The sequence below is a fragment of the Sphaeramia orbicularis genome, chromosome 19 (genome assembly GCF_902148855.1).
Source record: "Sphaeramia orbicularis chromosome 19, fSphaOr1.1, whole genome shotgun sequence".
Taxonomy (NCBI): domain Eukaryota; kingdom Metazoa; phylum Chordata; class Actinopteri; order Kurtiformes; family Apogonidae; genus Sphaeramia; species Sphaeramia orbicularis.
In genome coordinates, this window is record NC_043975.1 from 49,246,951 (window position 1) to 49,268,757 (window position 21,807).

Here is a 21,807-nt window from a genome sequence, read left to right on the forward strand (position 1 = left end):
AGCATTTAAAGGGTTAAAAAATGTGACAGTTATTGAGTATTTGGTATTTTTATTTACGGCTCAAGTTGATGAAATAGAAATAAGTGTAAAAGAATTAAAAACAAACTGTATGAAAATTTTTTGGACATTATTCCACAAGTGTGTGAAAAACGCACACTTGGTGCTTAGTAAGGGCCTTGGTGGATGGGATGCCGGAGGGTTAAGGTCAGAGCAGTGTCCTCTTTTCTTGGTAAATCAATATATATTCAACCTAGGGATGATATCTAGTATACATTATGTTCTCAAGTCTTTAATCATAGCCCTGACTTTGGCTTCGAGTGTGTGCAAGAGCGAATGTTCACTTCTTATAAGTTGTAACTAAGGCTAAGGGTTAACTAAGGCTATGTTCAGACAGCAGGTCTTAATGCACAATTCAGATATTTTGGTGAAATCTGATTTTTTGTGTGCTCGTTCATATTACACATTAAATGCAACTTCTATCAGTTTTGAGTATGAACTGAATGCGACTCTGGAGTGGCCCGCATGTGCAAAAGAGGTCCTGACATAATATGTGACCACACAGGCACGTGCTGTGTTTACACAAATAGCACTCCTGGGATGCAGAATTGTAATGTTTGTCGCATTTCAGTGACGTAATAGTTGGATAAATGTGACCTGACCATTCAGACTCAAGTTGCATTGCAAAATATCAGATATGTATTGGATTAAGGACCACATATGAAAGTGGATTTGTGCAGTTAAAGGTGCCTTTAACAGATTGGACACAGGTCAAATATGGGCAAAAAAATGGGATTTGGGCCACATTTGCCTAAAGTCTGAACATAAGGCTCATGAAAATATCTGCTTGTGTTATGACCTGGCTCGGAGGCCACAACAAAGAAGAGGAACACACCATAGATGAAGTTTAACACAAGAATGCTTTATTAAATCAAATTAAGCCAAATTAAACCAAATTAGGCCAAATTAGGAAAAGACAAACTAAAGTATATTACAGAAAGTAAATGAGTCATCAGTAATGTCAGTAGTGTAGGTGTGCATGGGTGAGCGTGTGTTGATAGGAGTGTTGAAAAGTGCAGAACAGAACAAAACATTAAAGCAACATTTAACCAAACCAAGGGCTGAAGAACCAAGGATCTGTGAGGGCAGCGAGCAGAGAGTGACATCTGCAGGCAGACTATTTAAGGACAGAAACTCCTGGGCGCCATAGATGTTCCTGATTTCCCCATCAGGTGCCTGTTACAAAACAAGAGCTGGAATAATACATAGCACCCCCAAGAGGACCCCAGGGGCCGTAACACCATGCTACTGTCTTGGCACAGTACATCCTTTGGGAATGTGGAATTTATGTGCTAGCTGTACTTGTAGAAACAGTTTTCCGCTAAAATGTAAATTTAAATATATATTTTTAGCAGAGTGATGCATGCTTTCCAAATAAAGGCCAATGGACTGTGGATGCTGAAGAGAATGCTGGGACCTCTGGAGGTTTTACAGCTGTTCTCCTTGGTTCACTGTCTCCTTTGTACAAATCCACATTTTCTGGCCTATAGCTGCAATTCAGCCAGTTTACACTTGTTTCCAGAAATAAAGTAACAAGCACTATGACTAAGAGATTTAGTACAAGTGGAAGGATGCAATTGGATTAGAATGCTGAGGAGTGAAACAGGCCAAAATAATGTAATTAAGTGTAATTAAGAAACCAGTGTAGCTTCACTTTAGACCAGGGGTGTCAAACTCATTTTAGTTCGGGGGCCAGATTCAGCTAAATTTGATCTGAAGTGGACCGAACTAGTAAATGAATAATATAATAATATATAAATAATGTCAACTCCAAACTTTTCTCTATGTTTTAGAGCGAAAAAAGTTAATTTACATTATGAACAGGTTTACATCTACAAACTATCCTTTCAAAAAATGTGAATAACATGAACAAACTGAAAAAAATAAGTGTAATTTTAACAATATTCTGCCTCAGTTTATCATTTACACATGTACATTATAATTTAGAGATCACAGTGGATCTACAAACACAATAAACATTGAGTAACAGACAGAATATTGTTAAAATTGTAGTTACTTCTCTTAAGACATTTCAGGCTACTTACATTTTTTTTTTTTTTACAAAATTGTACTTTGTTTTAGTGTAAATACATGAAAATATTTACATTTACAAAGAGAAACGTTTGGAGTTGTCATTATTTATATGTTATTATGATAGTATTTTACTGGTCTGACCCACTTGAGACTGAATTGGTCTGCATGTGGAACCTGAACTAAAGGGATTGTTAATATCTTAGTGTAATTTTTGCATTTCACAAATTCAACCAACGGGCTGAAATGGACCCTTTGGCGGGCCAGATTTGGCCCCCAGGACGCATGTTTGACACCTGTGCTTTAGACAAACAGAATAATGAAGACGATAATGGCATTGGTCATCAGATTTATTTTTTACTCTTGTTAATATGGTAGTACATATCAATGAACAAAAATTATTGAATATAATAAAAGTCTGACAAACAGAGACATTTTTTTTTATATTCATACCATCATCATCAACTATTGTTAAAATATGCTTTGGAAAAATAGTGCAAATGCATTAATTTTCATTTCACTTAATCAGTTCACAGCACTGGAACATGCTACAGACCAATTCCTTGCAGAAGCCAGTATAGAAAGAGTGCAGCAGGAGGGGCGGACTGACAAACAAATGTGGTAGATGGTCAATGGACAGGTTCCATGGGTTGTGAACTGACAGCATTTGGACGTAAAAGTGTCATCTTGGCAATAATATTCCTTCATTTTTGATAGTTGAACAAAGACAACATGACAAACAAAATAAAAAAGTCAATGGTGACACCTACTGACCGTTAGTGAGAGCTGCATTTGTGATGTTCAACAGGTTTAAGAGGTAGTCGGGTTGAGTCAGAATCACTGGTGACACTTAACCAGAAGAGATGCCTTAAAACTCTCAGGTGTTTGATGCATTAAATAAAAGATCACCAAAGATTACAAAGGTGTCAGATTTAAGTAAAAAAATCCAATCATGTCACTGAATTGTAAAGTGTACACATGCATGAACAGATCCGCCAAGTGCAAATACATTGAATTACAGTGATAAGAGTGTGATTAGTGCAACTGAATCGATCAGACACATCTCTACAGCAGTCGGATAAATACAACTTTTACATTTCAAATATATTTCATGGCATATAGCACTCAAGACAAAGCAGTTTTTTCATCAGTCTAAGTATTGCATTTCCATCTGAGCAGCACATTCTAGCTACATCTGTTTAATTGCTGGTAAAACACAAAGCCTTATAAATCTATAGATCAGCTCATTTTTGGGAACATAGATAGAGATCATATTCCATAAATAAATAGGACACTTGGGATTAGGATCTTTGGAGTAATAATTATCTAAATCTTAAACGTGGTTATTAAAGTTAACTAAAAGTAAGACTGGATCAAAATAAGCACTTAAAACAGCAGAAATGATAGAAAATTAATGAAAGTTTAAATGAACAATCCAACACAAACTACTAAAACAGAGAATAAAAGCCACCTATTTTCATTTTCATGAACTGTTTACAAAAATAAAATGCCTCCCCACAATATGGGATATTTAATAATGGCTTTAGAAGTCAAATTTGATGTCATAGCTACATCATTTTCATTTCACTTTAAATGTTTTAAGCTTTTTTGAAATATTTCCTCACAGTACTCAAAAACAAACTTAACATGGAAACTAGGGCTGGGAAATGTACTGCATGAATTTCGCTGATTGAGTTTGTACTAGGTGAAAATAAACAAAAGTTAAAGTGAGTTTCCAAATCCAATCTGACTGTTGTGATACAGTCATGGTAAGTATTTGTTTTTGGGGTTTCTTCCCACTATGTAATCTTAATTAAGAAAGCTGAGGATTCAAGTTTTCGGCCATTTCCCTCAGCCCCAACGAAAAAATAAATAACTGCAAAACTTAAACTAAAAGTAGCTGATGAATTATAACCAAACTGACAATTTAAAAATAATCCAAATAAATGTTTAAATATTTAAAAAAAAACCCAAAAAACTCTGCTTTGAAAGTGCACAAAGTGACCACAAAGACTGCATCAATCCTATTTTCTGAGGATCTTCACATTTTAGTTCCGGTTCTTATTGTCCAGATCAGGATCTTGGGTCAGTGAAGTGAAAGAACAGGCTTTACCCAGCTCATACTGCTCCTCACTGGGTTCATCTGTTTCCTTGTGTGGCCTCTCCACATGTTTGTTCTTCCTGTCAAACTCTTCAGTAATCTCAGCCAGTGTCTTTCCCCTTGTCTCTGGTAACGTGAACCCCAAAAATAAAGCTGCTACCAAACATACGACCAAGAAAGGCAAGAAGCAGAAGTTCCCCAAACCATTAACAATGAATGGAAACAACATTCCCACTGAGAACAGGCTCATCCACATGAACGAACCGGCGACCATGTATGCTGCTGGACGGGCTGTTGTGTCAAAGATCTCAGCAGGTAAGACCCCCGTTACCCCGCAGGGCCCAAGCCAAAGCTGAGGATGTAGGCAAACACACAGGCCATGCTGAGGTAGGGCATCCCCGCCACTCCACGGCCTTGGAGTATAAGAGCTACAGTGAAAACTACACTCCAGCAAGACATGAGGCTGTAGCCGCCGATCAGGAGGTACCTGCGCCCTGCACGCTCAATAAGGAAGTTACTGAGTATGGATGCAGTGAACTCAGATGCTCCAGTACCGATTGTGGCGTACTGGATTTTGTTTGGAGGGATTCCCGCTTCCAGAAAGATGTAAGAGGCGTAGAAGTAAATGGAGTCATTTCCACAGAGCATCATGGCACTACTGGCTGCCATGACTGTTTTAAGCTGGGATCGGAGGCCACGATCCTTAAACAGGTCCCAGGGTGTCTTGGCAGAAGATTTGGAATTCAAAGTCACCAAGTGTTGTTGTTGCTGCTCCCGAAGCATCTCCTCCATCTCCAGGACAGGAGCCTCCCCACCACGGAACCGCCCCAGGGCCCGAGCACATGCTTCTCGATCTCCACGGTCAATGAGTAGGTATCTGGGGCTCTCAGGAAACCAGGGTAGGGTAAGGAGCTGGATGATCCCCGGTACAGAGTTACTTGCTAGTAAGTAAGTCCATAGAGGCTCAGAGCCCAGCAGCTCAGTGAGCCCTACAACCTGACCCAAGAAGATCCCAAAGGCGGTGAAAACAGCAGAGGAGAAAGCAACAGCACCTCGAAGATGTGTTGGAGCACTTTCCCCAAAGTACATAGGTTGCACGTTCATACTCACACCTGAATTGATTCCTACAAGAAAGCGTGCGAGGATGATCATCTCAAATGATTTGGCCATCTTGCACGTGAGCACAAGGACAGCACCAACAAGCAGGAAAGAATTATTCAAAAGTAGTGACTTCTTCCTTCCAAAGCGGACTGCCATAGGCCCAGCCAGCAGGGCCCCAAGCAGACCACCAAGGGAGAAGGCTGACACGATGATAGTCCACGCCAGAGTCAACTGTGGAGTTTCTAGACCCACACCCCAGCGCTCCATGTATGTGTCATTGATGAAGCGCTGGACATAGCTGGTTGGAGCGTTGATGATTGAGATATTGTACCCATATTGAAAGGTGCCTCCTATAGCAGCAGAGCAGACTGTCAGTGCGAGGGTTCTGCCATTGCCCGAGGGAATATTGTTCTCTTCAGACTCAGCATCTTCTTTAGACATCACTTCCAGCTTGTCTGTAACAGGGACAAAACACAGTTATTTTTTTTTGTAATTATCTTTTTATTATTATTTTTCAGTCAGAATTATTTTAGCATTTTAGATTGTGCACATGACCTCCATGTATATCATCCCTTGAGAATCAGCTGGTTCTATGTCCACTTTTTGCAGAAATGGAGTTAAGCATATCAGGGCATTCTAAAATCATTTAAGTTTCTGTCCCAAAGTTCTTAGCTCCAAGTTAAACATCTACACACACTCACACCTAGAAACATTTAGTTCTATGTCCTGAGTGGAGCTGGTTTCAAATCAGGTAGTTCTATGTCCAAGAGGAGCCAATCAGGGGCCAGACCTGGATCATGTGACATTCCCTCAAAAAAGATGTATGCTCAGAAACTACATGGAGGGGGTCTCAAACTGACTCAGACATGTTTACTTTATGCCGTTGACGCCAAAGTTAGGCATTTTGATACTGGTTACCTCCGCCAAGGAGGTTATGTTTTTGCCAAGGTTTGTTACCTCCGCCAAGGAGGTTATGTTTTTGCCAGGGTTTGTTTGTTTGTTTGTTTGTTTGTCTGTTTGTTTGTCTGTCCGTTAGTGTGCAACATAACTCAAAAAGTTATGGACAGATTTGGATGAAATTTTCAGGGTTTGTTGTAAATGGGATAAGGAAGAAATGATTAAATTTTGGTGGTGATCGGGGGTGGGGGGGCCCACGAGGGGGGGCCACTGATCAGCCTTGGCGGGGGTCTGCGCTCTCCAAGTACTTCTAGTTTGTTTGTTTGTTTGTTTGTCTGTCCGTTAGTGTGCAACATAACTCAAAAAGTTATGGACAGATTTTGATGAAATTTTCAGGGTTTGTTGGAAATGGGATAAGGAAGAAAGGATTAAATTTTGGTGGTGATCGGGGGTGGGGGGCCCACGGGGGGGCCCCATTTCCAACAAACCCTGAAAATTTCATCACAATCTGTCCATAACTTTTTGAGTTATGTTGCACACTGACGGACAGACAAACAGACAAACAAACAAACAAACAAACAAACAAACCCTGGCAAAAACATAACCTCCTTGGCGTAGGGGGGCCCACGGGGGGGGCCACTGATCAGCCTTGGCGGAGGTCTGCGCTCTCCGAGTGCTTCTAGTTAAAGTTTGAAATGATTGTTCTGAACAGGGCTATCATGGAAATAGTTTAGTTTAATGTTTGTTCAAAGTAATTCAGTGTTCAAATTTGGCATTTTTAGACGGGCAAGGCTGTTCCGGAGTCAGGTCTGAGAAGGTGGCTCATTGATAAACTTGTGTATTTGATAGTCATTTTATATCTGAGTCTATGAGGCATTTTGACGCAAAATGTGGCATTTCTAGATAAGTTTTATTTTTCATCCTTTCATTCTTTCAGACTAGATTTTGGTCAAGTGTCCAATATTGTCCCGGCCTCAGATTCAAATGAGAATTTGGCTCATTTACAGACTTATCATTGATTTGATATAATCATTTTATCTGTGAATGTATATTTAATTTTGATGCAATTTTTGCATTTTATACACTTTTTTTCTAATTTTTATTTTTTATGTTATATATTCTGATCAAGTGGGCAATGTTGTCCGGTGTCAGGTTCAAATGAGAAGGTGGCTCATTCATCGACTTTTATCTATGAGTGTACGAAGAATTTTCAATCCTCATCAATCCTTAGTCTTAAAAAGGTGGTTCATGGTGTTCCACATCATTTGCCTCCATTCCACAACTAATTCTCCTGCCTTTGAGGATTGAAGTATGGCTGGAAAATGGTTGTTTGCCATGAAAACTGAGTTAACACAATTTCCTCAGGTCCTCCAGGTGTCCTAACACGTTTATTCACCATTCTACCTTTAATGAAAAAGGATAGATGTGCTCATTTTAGTTGTCCACCTTAAATAAATGTGGATTGGAAAACACTAGCAAAGGATGTTTTTTTCTGTTGCATTTTGTGACATCAGTATAAAATACATGTAATCACTGACTAAAACGTTCTTAGTTTGTTCATAACTTTTTTATAAACAACTCTGGTGGACATACAACTTCCTGATTTTGATCATCAGTGAAACCTGTAAAGGCACCAGGTCCTCTGTTGGACATAGAACATGTTGACCAGGGACAACTTCCAGACCTTGGAATCAGAAAGTTCTATGTCCATTTTTAACTTCTTCTATCTGTAAGCCTATGAAAATTTAGAACATGTTAACAATATGTTTAGGGTTCCTTCCACAGTCAACACTATTCCACACAAAAGATAACTGATAACTCTCCAAATATCACAGATCAGACAGGTGAAATTTTCAAACTGTTTTCTCAAAATGAGGAAAAGTGGACAAAGAACCAGCTGATTCTCAAGGGACGATATAAAGAAAAAACAAAACAAAACACAAAAACATACTCAAACAGGGGAGCATTGACAGAAATAGTAAAAATACACAAAGCAACTGAAAATATAGTCAAACGGAAACAACAAGTATATTTCACATTGTATTCTTTTCCGCTGTATAAGATGAACATTGAACATTTAAAGTGTAGCACGAACCAAGGGTTTACATGGATCTATATGCATATTACTCTTATCAAGTAAAATCTGCTCTTAATAATATTATAAAATCAACCCAGTTTTTCCAGTACTTGGTGAATTTGTCTGAATCAAATCTGACATAGAAAGTCAACTTCTTCATCCTATAGATTAGGGTGGTCCAACAATCCTGGTAAAAAATAAAGTTTCAGATAACCCCAATTAGAATCCTGCATTAGGTTTTGGCATTCAAAATATGATTTAGGAAAAAATTTGGAAGAAAAAGGAGATGTTTTAGAGGTTGCACAAGTTGCTGGAAGTTTCCTGGAAACTGACTAATTGTTCATTTTCAGCATAGCCGAGCTGAGCTGTAAGAGAAGAGCAGAACTATCAAAACCAAGGTTTGAGTGCTTTATCTAGTAATATATGTATGAAGTAAGACCGCCCACATCTGTGGTACTGGAGTGAAGAATTGGTTGTCCTGGCATTCTGTGACTCCAGTGTGACACCAGAGCAGAAGCAGCTGATGGTTGACAACATGATGTTAAATGCAGGTTCTTTGGTTCCTCTAAAGCGTTGGGATGTCCTTAATCCATCAGATTGTGAAGGGAAGCAGATCAGGGCTTTTGTCTCCACCAGCACCATGCGTTTGTTTGAACCTTTGGATCTGCCACAAACATTCTGAACAGTTCCTCCAGTAGACTGGGCTGATGATGCAGACTTTCAGAAGGAGGAGAAAACTGGGCATTCCACTAAAGTTATCAGTGATGTCACTGACAGAGGGGCGGAGCTTATTCCAGACTTCAGCTGTAGCCGAACAACAAATGCAGATCACAAACAGTACTGGCAACAAGTTGTCAAAGAACACAGGAACATTTTTGGTCATTTCAATAAACCAACAGTGGTTGCTGGACTTTCTAAGGAACATTTTTATGCGAGTTGCAGTTTGATTTTGAGAATAAAATTACAAATTATTCTAATATGCCTTATTCATTTGGATACTTCTATTATAGCATACAGAGCAATCTTCACATGTCTTGTGCAACCTCTAAATATTAATTAATTTGCATAAAATTTGGACTGAAGTAATTTGACCAGATATGGAACCAAATGCAGGGTTCTAATCCAGAGAATCTGAAAAAAAAAATTTTTTTTGGACCACCCTACTATAGATGTCATGCATAACCTCTATCCAGTCCTCCATTTTTGGTGCATCCTTTTTACCCACTTCCTAGTGATAGCTTTTTTTACCTGCTACCGACAATATTCTGAACAGATGTTTATCCTGTGAATATTTTACCCCTGGTTCTCTTACAAAACACACTTATGATTCCTGGGTCTACTGTCTTTGCCCTAGCAACTAGCTAACTCTGGCTAAAGAATTACCTTGTAATGTCGAAAAAACAGTCCAGCACACAGAGCGCAGTTTGGGTCTTTTGTGAGCCTACAGCTTTATCTGATAGATCTACCGGCAGGGGAAGTCATTTGAGGTAAAAGTTTAACCCGGCACCGGTTTTTTATCTCCGTTAGATTCTGTGTAAATGTACCCTTGGCTGTGCCTGTCAGGACACGTCCTGATGTGTCCTTCTGCCACGGAAGTCACCTCAAATATATCATCCAACCATATCTCCTCTTAAAACACACACTCTTTTGCAATGATACAAATATATATAAGTGTTTCAGTGTGTTTACGGTCAATTAGTACCAGATGTGTAGAACATACTAGCCTTACAAATCCTACTGAGGGTTTTTTAAACACGGTAATAGCCCTACGCATGGCCAGTGCGTCAAACTACATGTTACGTCATCTATATGCGACTACTGCGGGGATAGGTGAAAAATGTAAGTTGATGGTACTATTACTCATCGGTGTTTGTTATTAAGCGTACTTTGGCCAATAAATATAACTGAGTATTGTTGGGGTTTTAGTAAATACATTATTTTGGTTTGAAACATGTCAATTTCATTAGTAAACCTTTAATGTCAGCTCAAATGCAGATGCTAACATACGCAACTTTATCGTTAGCTTAATGATATTAAACCAACTTATGCGACATCTCAGCGGATTCTGCCCAGCCATATGTCTGCCGTGTAGAATTCTACTGCCTGCCGAAAACTGCATAGCGCAGCAGCTGCCGAAAACAGCTCCCGCTTCCTAAGTCAGCCATGAAGAGGACAATGTGCACCTAATTCACCCTGTCACACCAGAATAGCTCTAAATGTGAACTTCACAAGCTAATTCTGATGGGGGATGCAGTTTTCGGCCATATCTGATGCCGAATTCTGTTCCCTGCAGAAAACTGCATCCCCAGCCACGGGTGATGTATAGTGATGGGGCTTTTGGCTTTTTGAAGGGAGCCATTCAATCAGGAGCCGTTCGCTGAAAAGAGCCGTTCAAAAGACTGGCTCTTTTATGTTTTTTGCATTATTTTGAAACACCGGTGTTTTCATGACTAAATAGGCTACATATGATGATCGACATTACATTTTAAAGGTGTTTTAATTGGCGCGACAGTAAATATTATCTTACCGTAAAAAAGAATAGTTAGTTCAAATGTGTGGGCTAAATCCATGATATGAGAGGTGACATTAGACAAATGATGGAATTTGACAAAAAATATCACGGTACATTATGTGGACTAGTCTGTAGCCTAAAAATGAAGAAGAAAATAAAACATTTTCTTATGAAATAACATTTTATTCTCCTCAAAACAACAACAATAAATGTGTGTAAACATAGGGGAAAAAATTGCACAAAACACAACAGTGATTAATCACTGCAATTACTTAAATACCTGAACTATAGTGCAATTCTCAGAACAAGAACAGTATGTTGGTAAATTGACAGGCAATCGGACACTCCCTCCTTAAAAAAAAAAAAAAAATGAACGGCTCTTTACAAAGACTCGGTTCGCGTCGTTCATTTCAAAGATCCGTTCAAAAGATTCGATTCGTTCGTGAACGTCACATTACTAGTGATATAGTTTTCGGCAATATCTGTTTATATTGTTATATATTTTGTGTGTCGTGTATCTAAGATTTAACTTTATACCTTACAGTTTGCACATTCTTTAATATTAAACAGATGAAAAAACATCTGCAATATCTTAAAATATTATTGATTACTAAATTGCTACACAGGTATGATAGTGTTAAGAGGCTGAATAATTCACAATTAATTTCATACCCTACAGTCACAGAGGAGAAAAAGTTATGACAGGATGAATTCGGTGCACATTGTCCGGGCCTTCCTAATCCGAATGACAAATGGCATGGAATAACGAATGACCTAACCCTAACCCCTAACCTCTAACCCTAACCCTAACCTTAGTGGTCATTTGTTATCCCATGCCATTTGTCATTCGGATTAGTCAAGTCCATATTGTCCTCTTCATGGCTGACTTAGGAAGGGGGAGCAGTTTTTGGCAGGGAGTAGAATTCGGCACAACAACGTCAGCATGTAAACTGAGATTTTGACAGTTGATACGTTGAAGAAGAGTGCCTTAAGGTCAACTCTTGTTTTGTTATTTTCGTATCAACAAGGGCTCCTTCTCCAACTAAAAGAAAGGAGGATGACAAAAGTAAACAGCGAGGCAAAGAAAAGCCTGGAACTACAAGAGAAGGAGCTGATAAGAAGGACCGGGGCAGAGACAAGACCCGGACACGGCGCAGTGCTTCCAGTGGCAGCAGCAGGTGAGGAGGCTCTGGAGAAACACAACTCATGCCCACATTTTACATGTAGCCGTAGCATTGCATCTATTAAGATAAGATATACTTTATTGATCCCCCAAGTGGGAAATTCCAATGTACAGCAGCACATAAATTAAACAAAATTATGTAAGTGACTGAATGACATAAATAGTAATAATAATAATAAATAAAGTAACGAGTGGGCAGTAGGTGAGATATTTATAGATCAACACTGATTCTACTAAACTTACAAAGAGAGATTGGAGTTACTAAATATTTCTTCCAGTTAAATTTCTTGAAACTTTTTGTGGCTGAACTGCAACTGATAAGGTGAACATTATACCACACCACAATAATACTAGAAAATTAGACTATCAGTATTATTATTATATATTTTTGTGTTGTTGTTATTATCGTTATTGTTATTACAACAATTATTATTTTCCCCCTCACTCACCCCGCTCTCTTTCTCACTTTCATTCACACTCCCCTCTTCCCCTTTTCCCTATCGCCCCTAATCAAGCTATACTGTTTAGATGTTCTTTAAATTTGTTATCTTTTTAATTGTAATATGATGTTGTCATTGTTGTTGTTTGTCATTACTCTGTCGTTGTTGTTTTTGGTCTGTTTATTTGCTTGATTTTCCCTTTGTTTATGTGTTATTGTTGTTTTTCTGTCCACAATGTCTTGTTAACTATCGCTGATAAAAAAAAAAAAAAAAAAAAGAGATACGATAAGGTGAACCTTCCTCAACTTAGGTAAAAATGGTTTTCTCTTGAATAAACTTTTGTGTAGTATAACCAACATGAGACTGCTGCTGGGCCAGATCCTGCCAAAGTGAGCATCAGTGTCAAAAATTTTAGTTTCACCTATCATTTTTCAAATAGGCTATTTTGTGGAACAGTTTACAAAATTTGAGTATCACTTGTAGAAAAAAATATTTAACTGTTTATGCAATGTTATACTTCCGACATATCTGTAAATGCACTATTAACTTAAAGCTATACCGTATGATGTGGTATTTTTACACTTTTCTTTTGTCATCTTAAAATGCTTCTAATAAGTGTGTGTCAAACTAAAATGTAAAAGAAATCCACCAGGTATTGAAACTCAAAATGTTTAATCTCATATATTTCTGATAAAAGTCTGACCAATCATTTTAGTCGGTCCGAGTGAAATAATTGGCCGAACCTGACTGAGCCTCCTGTCAATCATCCATTACGGCCGTCCAGCATCCGATCCATTATCGCCGCCTCACATCCAATATGTGTCCCTCTGAATCTGACGCTTCACTGGCGCTGCTCCTCCTGTCACTGACCACAGTCTACTGTCTAGGATGTGTATGGACAGAACTGACATGCGCATGTGGAAGAGATTAAACAGATTTATGAATAGAAACGACAACTGAGGGGCACAAACAGGAGTCTGATGAATGAAGGATGGAGATAAAAGTCCGGAAGTCAGCTGTACTGGACTGAACAGGTCTGCATAAAGCTCAGCTTTTATGACGGTGGGACTCATACAGGTAGATGAGAGGAGGAGAGAGGAGGAGGAGCCTCAGTGCTCAGGCAGAGGGAAGGGGGCGGGGCTTTGGAGGGAGGCGGGTTGTTCATGTTCAAACTTTTACTAAGTGCTGTGAGAAATGCCACATCGGTAGGTATAGCTTTAAATAATGATGTTTTTTCTTGTGATATTTTAAGCCTGTGAATCTGTAGGAACTAATTATTCAACATTACAAGAATATAGAAAGGTTGTTTACAATCAAATTATTTGTCAAATATGCTCTGCTATTAGCTGTATATATCACTTCAGTTGTAATATGTATATTCAGTAAAAGTTTATTAGCGTATTTGTTATGTTTTAGATCTGACAAAGTCTCTTATTCTGACTAATGAATGAAGTGACACACTGCTGTCCCCATGCCACAACATATTTGGGTTCATAAAAACTTATCATTTAAACATTTTTATCCAGTATTGATCACAATAGTAGTTTAACATCAGAACTAAAGCCATATGTTTCATTTAGGGTCAACTTCTTATGAGAACAGCATGTTTTGTACATTTGCATTAAGTGAAAAAAATTTATGTTCATTTTGAGTCCCTGTGTCACGCAGCAGTAATTTAAGTATTTTTACCCCAAAATTTTATTTCTGTAAATTGCAACATGTCATGTGAAAGTGCTTACTGAGACCTGTTCATACATGTATAAAACATGGAGATCAGTTATTTAGTTTTCAACACAGAGCTTATAGAACATGAAATATGTCCCTGTATCACTGCTTGATCTGGCCTTGCTGCTTGTTCACGTCCAGCTCCAGCAGCAGCTCTGGCTCCAGCTCCGGCTCCTCCAGCGGCTCCAGTTCATCTGGCTCCAGCCACTCGGGATCATCCAGCTCCCGCTCTTCATCCTCCTCCTCGTCTTCCTCCTCCCCAAGCACAAGTCGCCAGCGGCACAACAACAGACGGCGATCTCGCTCAAAGTATGGAATATATTCACATTTAGTGCATTTTTGTACGAAGAAACCTGCGATCTTGTCATTTGAAGCTGAAACACATGAAAATCAAAATATTTTCTGAAAACCAAATTTCCTTGTAGGTCCAAATCTGCAAAGAGGGATGAGAGGGAACGTCGACGGAGGAGTCCCACACCCAAACCCACCAAGCTCTCTCTGGGCAGGCTGACCAGAAACGTCATTAAGGTGAAGGCTTCAACTTACTGCAGAGCTTATGTCCAGGGTTCCTACGCAATATGCAAAGTATGGAAAAGTATTTCATCTGATTTTATAAATTTCCAGGTCTGGAAAAGTATGAAAAATGGAAATGAATGGAAAAATATGCTTGTTTCCAAGACTGTTACCACTGTTCTATTTTCTAACACATAAAATTATGAATATCTAAAAAACAAAATGGTTCAATCTGCTATTTAAGGCACTTGCTAGTGCAGTTAAAATGTTTGTGTGAGCGCACATACAGTAGGCTACGCGTCCCAGAAAACATTTGAGCAGATTGACAAGTTGAATGCCCAGCCCTCTGCTCTTATCCTCCTCCAACCCATTTTAAGGCCCGCCCAGGTATTGTCATGTTTCACTGTTGCTTTGACGGACAGGGGATGTCCACACACTGTTGAGCTATTCAACATGCCTTGTATGATTGTCATTTGTTAAACAGTATTTACAAGTATTTTTTTTTTGTTGAAGGATTTGATACCAGAGAGGCAAAGCCCTTTGTAGTTCTTTATTTTAATTTAGAATTTGTTTATTATTTGTTGATGTATTTTTGTATTAATTGACTTCATTTATAGTTACTTATTAAACAGTATTTGAATGTTTATTTGATGATGTAGAATGCCACTGAGGCCAAGTCTTTTGTAACATCCCTTGTGTAACTCCAGGGGTTTGAGAGATGAAGACAGTTCAGTGGTTCAACTATTCATGTGCAATTTAAAATAATAAAGCCATGCACTGAATTTATCTAGGTTTGGTCTTTATTTATTTGTATGAGCTACATTCCCTAGCTATAATCTTCTGGAAATTATTTGGTGACATAATGGCATACATATTCACAATAATGAAAACAAACTATTAATTCCATAATTTATTTACACGATACACATACATTTACTCAAATGTCACAAGTTATTTGATTTTTTTTTTACCAAGACATCTGGAAATTAGGGTCTGGAAAATGTATGGAATTTTGAAATTTCAAATCTGTGGGAACCCTGTATTTCAGACCCAGTGTATGGGGATTTGAAGAAGAGATTCCAACATTCTCTATCTGTCATGTTTCTACAGGAACACATCCAGGAGATCTTCTCCACTTACGGCAAAATCAAGCTGATCGACATGCCCATGAATCGTCTACACCCTCACCTGTCGAAGGGCTACGCCTACGTTGAGTTTGAAACACCTGAGGAGGCCGAGAAGGCCCTGAAACACATGGATGGAGGTAAGAACGGGGTTCTCGTGGGGTCTTAAAAGTCTCATGAGTCTTGAATTTACAAATATGTATTTAATACCTTAAAAAGTCTTTAAAAGGTATAAAATTTAATATGGTAGGTCTTAAGTTATGTTGCCATAAAGCTGTTCACTGTATTGTATTTAAATGTGTCCATGTTGTAAACAAAGTAACGTTAGTCTGCTCTGTTCCATCCGTTCCAACCTGACAATTTATATTGAATTTAGAAACAAGTTATGGCTAACCTTGTAGCCCCCGGTGAGAAATGACTGGGAACAGTCGGAATCAAGGTATTGGAGTAAATAAATACATTTTCCTAAATTCTAGGAGTTATAAATTTTTGTCAGTATGGCCATGAAATACGCATTGAATTCTTTTCTAAGTAGTCTTAAAAAGGTCTTGAAAAATCCTAAAACTAACTTGTAGAAACCTGTGGGCAACCCTGTAAGAAGGTGTTGGAAACACAGCTAGTGCAAGGGAAATTTAATTGTTTTGGGGATATTAATCAGGTTTTTTTTTGTTTGTTTTAGGTGCTGGTAGAATCTTGGCAGTGCAAGAATGTCGACCTTGTTTTTAGAACATATGTCTTCCCTTTTCTAGGTCAGAATTTGCTGCTCATTTTGAGAGCAAATGATCTAGACATGAGCTCTAATAATTAGGAGTGTGTATTGGCAAGAATCTGGCAATACAATACAACTCACAAAACTATGATCACGATATGATATATCATGATATATTGTAATACTATTAAAAAAATATTGGTTTTGTTTCTTTTTTAAAAGATTATTTCCTGGAAGAACAGAATTACACCAGAAATATGCACAAATACTACACATGTTTTTATTGGATCACAACAGGATCTAATGTTATATCATAAAATGTTCCTGCATTAAAACTTAAATCATATTTTAAAGACATTACAGTTTAAGATCCTGTTCAAATGTTCATATTCTATTAGTTCAGAACTAACATCATAACATTATTTTTGTGCAATCCCAACAAAGGAACTAACATTATATAGTAAAAGAGTGTTAAATAATAATAAATAAAATATAAACAAAAAAGAAAAACAGAAAGAGAAAAAATGAACCTCCACAATATCTGCATTTGATAAAAATACCTAAAAATGTCGATACAGTATTGTGAAATAAAGTATTGCGATATATTGCAGAACCGATATTTTTTTACACCCCTACTAATAACATGCGACATGAGCAGCCAGTGCTTTGCCACATATGCAACCAATGTTTTCTCCTTATTTTAAGCAATAATCTTTCTTAATTCAAGAACAATGTGTTTTTTCTGCATTCAAAGACAGAATGACAAAGCAAACAAACAAACATCTTTATTGATTAGCATCACAAAGATTTGTGTTGTTCCAACACAATTAATGATATGTCATATAATGAAATATGATACTGTCGTTATTATGGCTGGAGTCAGAAGATGTAGGCTGTCTGGAATATTATTATTAGGTAGGTAGGTAGGTAGAATAGATAGATAGATAGATAGATAGATAGATAGATAGATAGATAGATAGATAGATAGATAGATAGATAGATAGATAGATAGATAGATAGATAGATAGATAGATAGATAGATAGATAGAACTTTATTGATCCCACTGTGGGGAAATTTCACACTTCAACAGCAGCAACAAACAAGTGCAAAGAAATACATGTAGAAAAAAAAAACAAGTGAGAAATTCAATATAAAAGAAAATGAGAAATTTGGTATTTATGTAAATATTTATTTAAATAGAGAATTAGAACTTTTTTTTTTTTTAAATTTAATTAGTATTTGCATATTTTCATTGTGGTTGCACATGCACATGGTGTGATATGAGAATAGAATACAATAGAATACCAGTGTCTCTTCCTGATGAAGTGAATATACATAATTCTAATATTATTAGACTCATACTACAGTGGATAACACACTGAAGTAATGTCATTAATCATAAATATGTAACATGACAAGTATCTTAGATTTCAGTGTCTGTACATTCCTAATAGCAGCAGAAAGACTGGATTCTTACATGATACAATTTAGTGAAAACTTCACCCCCCACCCCCCCAAATACACATAATATTACAAAACTGCTAAACTCTAGTTGCTAAGTTCCTTCAAATGTGTCACTGGATGTCTTATGCAGATGTTGAGAGGCAGTCAAAAAAAATAAATAAAAGAAAGCTGGACTGATTGGCAGAGGTGTTTAACCTGTGAGGGGTTTGGAACAGGTCAGTGTGGATCAAACACACAGTTTGCTTACGCACTTTCCCATGGATCCATCCCAAACATCTTTGTTCCAGTGACGTCAGATATGTGGCAGCAAATGACTAACTAAAGAATGAAGAACAGTTTGTTGTGTCACCTGGTGATGACTAAGAATTCGGGACTATATTTATTGAATGTGTTCATTGTAGGAGACAGATGTCGTGCAGTTTCAACCTGGTTGTATCTGATGGAGGTTAAAAAATCAAACTAAGAAAACTGCATGTCCTGTAGCACCGTCAGTGTGTGTGATGGTCTCCCCGGATGCTTTCAGGTCAGATTGACGGTCAGGAGATCACAGTGACGGCGGTGCTGACGCCTATAGTGCGACCCCCTCCCCGCAGGCTGTCCCCTCCCCGCAGGATCCCCCCACCACTTCCAATGTGGAGACGCACTCCGCCTCGCATGAGGAGAAGGTACGCACATGACCATTAATACTAGAGATACTGGAGACCAGCGTCATTCAGGAAACAAACAATGCACATACGATAAACTAAGGGAGTGGTTTCCAACCTTTTTTGACTTGTGACCCCATTTTAACATCACAAATTTCTGGAGTCCCCAAACATTCAAAACGGAGCTTCACAGTTTGTCATGTCTTTTATGTACGGTGATTGTCTCTCTCAACTCACCATATATTTATTATTAGCAAGTTTTTACTTTTATTTTTATTAATTACTACAAATTTCAGGCGACCCCATTTGAATTCTGGGCAACCCCATGTGGGGTCCCAACCCCAAGGTTGAAAAACACTGAACTAAGGCTATGTTCAGACTGCAGGCAAATGTGGCCCAAATCCCCAATTGTGACCTGTATCCAATCTGTTAAAGACAGTTTGAACAGCACAAATCTGATTTTTTCAAATGTGACCCAGGCCACTTTCATATGTGGTCCTAAATCCAATATGTATCCGATATTTACCTCCACCAAGGAACAGCGGAAGGTATGTTTTCATCTGGGTTTGTCTGTCTGTCTGTCTGTGTGCAAGATAACTCAAAAAGTTACGGACAGATTTTGATGAAATTTTCAGGAAATGTTGATACTGGCACAAGGAACAAATTATTAAATTTTGGTGGTTATTGGGAGGGGGGGACTGATCTGCCTGGGTGGAGGTCTGCGATCTACGAGTGCTTTTCTAGTTTGCAATGCAACTTCAGTCTGAATGACCACGTAACATTTATCCGACCTTTACATCATTGAAATGTGACAAACATCACAGTTCTGCGCTGAGATGGGATGCCTCCACATGTACTTCTGTAAACAGTGTCTGCCTGCACGGTCATGTATTACCTCAGGACCTCTTTTGTGCATGTGGGTCACTTCAGGGTCGCATTCAGTTCATACTCAAAACTGATAGAAATCACACACATATGCAATATGAATGAGCTCACAAAAAAATCAGATTTCACCAAAAAATCCAAATTGAACAGTAAGACCTGCTGTCTGAACGTAGCCTACGTCAAAGCTACCGGACCCTCCATCATTCACCACTTCTGTCATTGAGCCTGTATCTGAGTACAGATATGTGGTGTTTTAATAGATCACTCACTCACATTCAGCAACTTTTAAGGAGACTGAAGCTAAAGTTGAGGTTTTGTTTCACGATAAAATCTTGCCTTTCTTTTGAGGCTCAGAAAAGACATGTTGCTGCCTTTTTTATGTCTGTTGGATTATGGAGACATTATTTATATGAATGTGTCATCATCGTTTACATACTGTTGATACTGTTTATCACGGTGCACCAACATGAGAGCTCACAGTTGGATGGACAGACTAAAACACTGGTATTCTTTCATCTATAAATGTATTTTATTTCTGCTTCCATCATATTTACTGGTCTACATCAGTTGGAATGACTTTAATAATTCCAGTCTCTGGTCTCAGGATCTGTTTTCCCATGTAAGTTCCAAACGTTAGAACAGAACTGGGAAAGAAAGCTTTTAAATGTTTAGGTTCCACTGAATAGAACAGAACCTACAGACAGAGATGAAACTGAAGGAACTGGTCTATTTAAATACAGTCAAAGTCATTTTAAATCAGTGGGAAAAGGATAAATCCGGATGTAGATGTTTTTATAACTGACTGAATTGGATTCTAGTTTGAGATATTTTGAAGGAACTTTGTTGTTATACTTGTAGTACCTTTTAAATTAATAATGGTGTTTTATTTGTATGTTCTTAGTTTAGTGTTTTATGGTTTTAGAAAAGACTTTTATTCATTTTCTGTATATTTTTAGTGTGGATATATGGCTGTGATTTCTGTTGTGTGTAACTTCTGCTGCTGCTGCCTTGGCCAGGACTCTCTGCAAAAGAGATTTTTAATCTCAACAAGTTTTGTCTTGGTTACATAAAGGTTAAATTAAAAAATAATTGAAGTTAGACTTCCTGCAAAAGGTCAAAGATATTCTTCTACGGCTTCTTTTTCCAATCATGTTGCTTTTCCCTCACATCTTCTACCTTTGCCTTACATTCCATCCCTCCTCTCTCTCTGTCTCCTCTCACTGTTGTAGGTCTCGGTCACCACGGCGACGCTCTCCCATACGCCGCAGGTCGCGGTCGCCCGGACGACGCCGTCACAGATCTCGGTCCAGTTCCAACTCTTCCCGCTAAGTCACTGGGAACCTTCTAGGCCTTCCCTCCTCCTGTTTTGTACCAGTGTCCTGAGGAACAGCCTACAGACCATAATAACCCACTGTCCTCTGGTGTAATGTTAAAAATAATCGACACTTGTTCTGGGTCGAGTAACAGAGCTGTTTTGACTAGACTTGAAACTAGTCTTTAATAATGTACAGATGTCATTCATTTTCACATTCTAAATGGGACTAATTTAGGCATGGTAAAAGAAAAACTGAAAATATATGATCGAACAAACCCGTACATCTGTCTGCATTTACATGGACTAAAGGAACCGGGCTGCAGGAGGTTCTCCACAGACTTCATCTAAACAGACCAGGACATCTTAAAGAGTACGAGGTTATCATCTGCATTTCTGCTTGGGGATGTGTAAATGTGTGAACACATTCCCTTTGTCCGGCTGTTCTTCCAGGTCATAACTGTTTATATTTAATTAGTCAGAGCTGAAGTGAGCTGCTCAACACTAACTTTGAGACTGATGAGTCTTATCTCACCACACACTCGGTGCAGATCTCGTATTGAAGTCAGGAGTCATGATTAGACCAAAAAAGGCTCCTGAAATAGTCATCAGGCTTCTGTGATGTGGCGTTAAGATGCATTTTTCTCTCTTCCTTTGTGGGTCTCATGGAATCTCAACCTCAACACTTGACCTGTACCAGGCTGATGGGGTCACATGACCTGGTGTCGAAACCGTCTCTGACAATATTCTCCTCATATGACCTGAGTAATAGTGAGCAGTAAGAACAAAAGGTACATGCATAAGAGTCACTGAGTTACAGCCCTGTTTGTCATCTAATTTAATTATTAAGAGTTGCTGCAGAAAGAATCTCTGTGCTTTTCTGTCACACACATATTTGGATGTGAGGTTTACTCATTTACAGTCTGATGCAACTGGTTTGATGTTATGTTTTGGTGTGTGTTTGTTTTCCCTTAAACCTCATTTTGAAAAACTTTAGACTAAATAAAGCTCAGTCTGAGGTTTGACCTTTA

General features: G+C 38.3%; 1 protein-coding gene across 2 annotated transcripts; it reads left to right on the top strand.

Moving 5' to 3' along the window:
- The first annotated feature begins 5,114 nt into the window (after nucleotides 1–5,114).
- On the top strand, nucleotides 5,115–21,807 carry LOC115410164 (RNA-binding protein with serine-rich domain 1-like). Of its 2 annotated transcripts, none has more exons than XM_030121642.1 (7): nucleotides 5,115–5,557; nucleotides 11,805–11,954; nucleotides 14,266–14,433; nucleotides 14,550–14,652; nucleotides 15,748–15,901; nucleotides 18,459–18,600; nucleotides 20,694–21,807. In XM_030121642.1, exons 1-7 carry the CDS (start codon nucleotides 5,334–5,336, stop codon nucleotides 20,791–20,793), a joined length of 1,041 nt encoding a protein of 346 aa, XP_029977502.1. In that variant the 5' UTR covers nucleotides 5,115–5,333; the 3' UTR covers nucleotides 20,794–21,807. The 2 variants fall into 2 exon arrangements, with proteins under 2 accessions (XP_029977502.1, XP_029977503.1); XM_030121643.1 differs by lacking the exon at nucleotides 5,115–5,557 and adding an exon at nucleotides 10,054–10,103.

Coding starts and splice junctions, on each gene's coding strand:
- LOC115410164 (XM_030121642.1), top strand. CDS start 5,334: ATGATCATCTCAAATGATTTGGCCATCTTGCACGTGAGCACAAGGACA. Junction 14,434..14,549: donor AGACGGCGATCTCGCTCAAA/GTATGGAATATA, acceptor ATTTCCTTGTAG/GTCCAAATCTGCAAAGAGGG. Junction 14,653..15,747: donor TGACCAGAAACGTCATTAAG/GTGAAGGCTTCA, acceptor ATGTTTCTACAG/GAACACATCCAGGAGATCTT.